The sequence below is a fragment of the Prosopis cineraria genome, unplaced genomic scaffold (assembly GCF_029017545.1).
Source record: "Prosopis cineraria cultivar Desert tree isolate PC_DT_omini unplaced genomic scaffold, ASM2901754v1 PC3, whole genome shotgun sequence".
Lineage (NCBI taxonomy): Eukaryota > Viridiplantae > Streptophyta > Magnoliopsida > Fabales > Fabaceae > Prosopis > Prosopis cineraria.
This window is the reverse complement of record NW_026555334.1, coordinates 6,252,879-6,258,422: the sequence shown is the minus strand read 5'-3', so window position 1 is coordinate 6,258,422 and position 5,544 is coordinate 6,252,879. Positions and strand designations below refer to the sequence as shown.

General features: G+C 30.4%; 1 protein-coding gene across 1 annotated transcript; it reads right to left on the bottom strand.

Annotated features, from left to right (window-relative positions):
• Positions 1–1,313: 1,313 nt before the first annotated feature.
• LOC129307271 (WAT1-related protein At1g25270-like) lies at positions 1,314–5,329 on the bottom strand. Its single transcript, XM_054948194.1, has 7 exons — positions 4,980–5,329; positions 4,533–4,595; positions 4,316–4,432; positions 3,002–3,242; positions 2,205–2,363; positions 1,917–2,068; positions 1,314–1,661 (listed from the first exon to the last, which is right to left on the bottom strand). Exons 1-7 carry the CDS (start codon positions 5,171–5,173, stop codon positions 1,415–1,417), a joined length of 1,173 nt encoding a protein of 390 aa, XP_054804169.1. The 5' UTR covers positions 5,174–5,329; the 3' UTR covers positions 1,314–1,414.
• Positions 5,330–5,544: the final 215 nt, after the last annotated feature.

Below are 5,544 nucleotides of genomic sequence, written 5' to 3'. Positions count from 1 at the left end.
CAGACTTTAAGGGACCTTTTTTTGCATTATGTTTGGTCAATATATAGGTGTAGATTAAAATTTTCCCTTTATTTTTTTGGATAAAAAGTAATTCATTCATTTAAAAGAGAATTACATATTTATTCACTGATTAAAGATGCGACTTCAGCACATACTGTGAACATATTTAGTTAACCTATCATCACTATTGTTAAAGCCCCTATACGTAAAGAATTAAACAACTGAACATCCCAATTACTATTTATTTCTATTGAGAAGCAATCTAGCTTGCTGTATCAACTCTTATAATTTAAGATATCAATTTTTAATTTACACAATGAAGTGTTTTCATTTGTGGAAGCAATAGAGAGATATAATGAGGCAAACGGAAGGAGCGGGAAAGAAAATGTTTGAGCTGTACTTATTGGTTATTATTGAAATCATCCAAGTCCCTCACCCAGTGTACGGTAGTGTGGCTCACAGTGGAACGACATGCGTTTCACTCAAGCTGACTTGAGTGCACTTCAGGCTTGAATTTGGGCCCCCAATTCTGCTTGGACTCACTTGATGAATTGGGTTAGACAACAGTCTAAGGCCACAGGTTTAGGATGACCAAATTATTTTTGTTTAATTACGCACATATATCTTCTATTGGAGATAATATGGTTCAAGATATTATCATGCACTAAATATAAATATTAGTTTTGTAAGGATTCAAACTTAATTTGATACATCTATAATATGTGAAGGTATGTTAATTTTTGGCGGTTTCAATTTACTTGTTTACTTTTTATGTGATATTATAATAATTGTTTTATAAAACAATTGAATGTAAATCATTTATTTCTTATAATAATCTTAGGGTGGAGATGAGATGAGAAAAGAAGAATGAAAAAGTAGGAGAGGATCTAGATCCCTAAATTATTCTTTAGGATTGTTCATAACTTATTATATAAGGTAAATCATCAACATACTTGGATTCGGGCTGAGTGAGTGGCATAACTATACTCACTCAATGAGTGTTTCACATATCATAATTACAATTGCATGGTTTAATCAAATGAGTATAAGAGATTTTGTTGTATAATATTTATCAAGTATTAAATCTCAAATTTTTGGAAGAGATAATCTTACGCAAGGAATGTTTTGATCATGAATGTTATATATTTTGAGTTTTTGGAGGGAAGTATTTTAATAATTTTTAAATATTGATAAAATCTAATAACTGCTTATTAAGTGAGTGGATTCAAGCTAGTCATTGACTTTAAATGCAAGTATATGAATTGATTTATTTGCTATTTCTAAAACACGCCCATGTAATGCTACCCAAATGATTATTTAAGCTACATATTTAATTTATTCTCAATTCAAATTACTAAATTCATGCATTGCATACAAAGTTAATTATGCAATAAATGAACGGTTAAGACACTAATTAATTCGGTAAAGAGAGTCTATTTAGGTCTTCATCTTTGGTCTTATTGTGAGAATCATCATCAGCTAGTTCTTCATGATGGTGTTCAGTTTTGGTTTGATTATGATCTACAACGACAATCTCAACGGCTCCAGATTGTTGAGCGATTTGATCTGACGGCACTAATTGATTCATCTTCTTCGCCTCTTTGCTCTTTCCCCATAATACCAGATATAACCCTACCACTATCAGCACTGCTCCGATCACACTACAATGAAGAATTATATATAATTATAATTTATAATTTTATTAAAAAATATAAATAGCTTAAAAGAAATTTGAATCCCATCATGGCGATGATATTGTGAGAAGGAAAAAGAGACCAGAAAATCGAACCAATATAAAAATATATACAATGTGAAGGAAACTGTACTATTTACCTGCAGACATAAAAATAATGTATTTCAAGCTGAACTTAGTCTGGTTTTTAAATGTGTTTTTGTTACAAATTAAAAAAAAATACCTGCCCAAGTAGAGATTCTCATCCAACATGAGAGAACCAGCAATGGCGACAAGCACAAGCATGAGAGGGTTGAACACTGAAGCATACAATGGTCCTCTCATCTTCACACACCATGCTATCACTATCACCATTATTCCCGATGCCACTACTCCCTGCATGAGTTGTATTATTCATAAGTCATAAACAGTGTACATATATGTGTATGTACATGACTCATTTATCAGATTCCGTGTAATGTGTACACGGAACCTATATCTGGTTATATATTTGAAGAGTAAGTATAGGTACCGAATAAACGGCGGTTAGGAGCCTAACATTCCAATGCAATCTCCATTGACTCCAATCTCTATCAATACAAAGACCAAACACAGTGGCTTGAATTGCTCCCATTGTGGACATCAAAGCTGTGCTTGAATGATGCTTTGGGTATTCTTTACTCATCTTTGCCTGTAATTTCATCAAGACATATTAAACCAAGGTACACAAATATCCTGCTATTTTAATTTTTAAGCTAATGGAATTGGAATAAGAATCAATGGAGTCGTCCATTTTTTTTTAATTAAACCGACTGATTATTGGATCTGATTCACAAAATAGATAGTAATTAAAGGAATAATGAAATTTTTAGTGTTTAAATTTATCTCAATTATTGATTTGGTCTCTCAAATAAAACTTTTATCAATTTAGTCCCTTACATTTTCTTAAATTATTATCTTAGTTTTTCAGGTTTGACAGTCAAATCAGTTTAACTTTCATCAATTTAGTTCTTAACGTTGTGTTTTTTTTTTTAAATCCTGAGTTTGTTTTCTTTTTTTTTTGGGGCAATATAATTATACTTATTTTCATTAATTTACATAACCGTCAACTCAATATTTTGTTATCTATATTAACAAATTTTAACGTGCAGTGTTACCCACTCTACATATAATAAGATCAAGATGATAAAAATTAAAATTAAAGGATTAAATTGATAAGTGAAACAAATTAAGTGACTAAAGATTTTATTATCCCGTAATTAAACAATTAGAATGATGACGGAAGCAAATGAATATATAAATATATAGTGAGAGGAGAATGAAAGAGACCTGAATGATGAGCCAAAGGGCAAAGCAGAAGCAGCTAGCAATGCCACAGAAAACACCAAGCAATTTGCTTCCATGTTGTGAAGTTGCATTAGCATTGTGACGCAAAAGGTGAATGTGAAATGTCCAAATGTTCATTTCTATGCCTTTCATGAATGTCAGCATCATTGCCCCTCCTACTCCTATTATTGTTCCTAACACCTTTGCTTTCCCTGCTGCTTTACCCAGATTTAATTTTTCATAACTGGCCCATCATATCCCAAAAAAAAAAAAATCCCACAAATTATTTCATGTCAGTTAAGAGATCAAAGTATAAATATGTTTTTGAAAAAAAAAAATATTAGTATCACAAGAAACAAGTCATGCGTATCATGGTTTGTATTTTCCAAAACTATAGCTGGACAAAATAAAAGGAAAAAAAAAAGAAAAAATTGATTTGAATTATGACAAAAATAAAAATAAGGTTTAAAATCAATTGTTGACATTTACACATTCAGAGTATAACAAAAAATATGATCATGTACATAATGTTTGTACGTATCTATGTAATGTTATAAGTAGTCACGAGATCTTTTTTTAAATATCATTTTGAATATGCTTAAATTTTTAATTTGATTCATATAATTTTAAAAATTTGCATTGAGTCCTTAAAATTTACAAGAAGTTATAATTTAATACACTTTATTAATACTTTATTAAATTTAGTTAATAAAAAAAGTTACTTCTTTAAATGTAAATTATATATATAAATAAGAGGCAAAACGTATAGATAGTAAAGTAATGGTAAGGATCGCATTAAAAGTTTTTTAAACTCTAAGAACTTGTTCAAAAAATTTACGAGAGCTAGATTAAAAAATTAGTTAAATTATAAGGATTAAGACTGTAATTATTTTACACTAGCAAGGTGGAATACTTCTTTTTATTGTAGGAGAAATACTATTATATGCATAAGTTAACAACGTTGAAAAATGATTTAACTACTTAAGATATTACCCAAAAAAAGGCAATGTAATCACCTGCCGAAGAATAAATGGCCCCCACACGTCATGATTAAAGTGGAGGTAGAAACAATACAATACCTTTTTTCTGATATTAATCATGCGCTTATGCTCATTAATTATTCAATCGTATTTGCTTTTCTTCTTTCTTTAATTTCTTCTTTTTACATTAAGTATTTAATAGTTTTCTTGTTGATATTTTTTATTTTGTGTGCATTTCAATTTTTTTTCTTTGGTTATGTTAGTTAAAGGAATACGAATGTCAATAGAGAACATGCATTTATAGTTTTGTATAATATATAAATGAGTGAAAACCTACCCACAGCAGGCTGCCAAGATAAAAGTCACAGCAGGAATGAGATTAAAGACAGCAGAAGCAAACGTTGCAGATATTAAAGCCAAGCCTTCAAAATAAAGGTTTTGAAACAAACTTCCCCTGCAATATCAATTATAAATTTTGTTAAGCAATACTTAATTATATTAAAGTTATTTAGATGTATGATATTTAATAATATACAATATTAAACTATACGTACCCGAATAAACCACAAAAAAATGCCATAAACAGCACCCTCCAACTCAGCTTTGGTCCCTTGTTCCTGCAAAAAAAAAAAAAAAAAGAAAAAAAAAACAAAACATATTTAGTCAAATTAATTAATATTGTACATTTAAATAACCCTAACTAGCTTACTTAAAATAAAAGTCCTCGTGTTTCCTTATATTAGTGTTATTATTAGCAGTTAATTAAGGACATGAAGATGCATGCTACTTAATCATATATAATGACCATTTCTATACCTTGTTAAATAATTTTAGCTACTAAGATACAAATACGTCTCCCCTCATATATATTAGGAATGAAGAGTTATAGCCTGAGCGAACGAGCAAGCAAGAGAAGTGAAGGACATCACATTTTTAACTCAAAAACTTCAATGCTCAAAATCAACAAATACGTATAAAAGAAGGAATTATAATTAATGTACCTTTCAAGAAGAAGAGCAAGAGGAATGGTAAAAGCAGAGGCAAAAATGAGACGATAGGCAGTGAGAACCCTAACGCTCATTCCATGGTTAATGGCAACCTTGTACATCACATTCACCGATGCAAATGCAATCTGTACACTCAACATCATCAACGCTGGTTTCAACCCATCCACTGCTCTCCACATATTTCTCATTTCTCTCTCTTACACACACCTTTATATTAAATGATAATGACTTTGATCTATATTGACACTCTCAAATAACCAAGCAATATGATCTGTATCAAAGTTCCAATCTTCTGCAGAATCAACCGGAAGCGATCTGTATGAAAGTTAATTATTGGGAGGCTAAAGGGTTGCTTATATATATATATATATAATAAGTATAATGGGCAGTGACGAAGGTCGAATATCAAGAATTAATATATTTTAGGTTTTCAGAGTCACGATATGGGAAGAAAAACACGCGTTTGTTGACTGTTGGTGATGAATGGATCTAAGTCGGTCAATTTGAGACAACCTTTTATAGACATTGTGGTTCATAGTTTCACTTCCTACATTGACGC

What these genes read in the sequence shown, in the direction of transcription:
- LOC129307271 (XM_054948194.1), bottom strand. Translation starts at nt 5,173, where the DNA reads ATGAGAAATATGTGGAGAGCAGTGGATGGGTTGAAACCAGCGTTGATG. An exon ending in TCCTAACCGCCGTTTATTCG is followed by an intron (nt 2,069 to 2,204) that starts GTACCTATACTT and finishes CAACTCATGCAG; the next exon opens with GGAGTAGTGGCATCGGGAAT. An exon ending in GAGAATCTCTACTTGGGCAG is followed by an intron (nt 1,662 to 1,916) that starts GTATTTTTTTTT and finishes TCTTCATTGTAG; the next exon opens with TGTGATCGGAGCAGTGCTGA.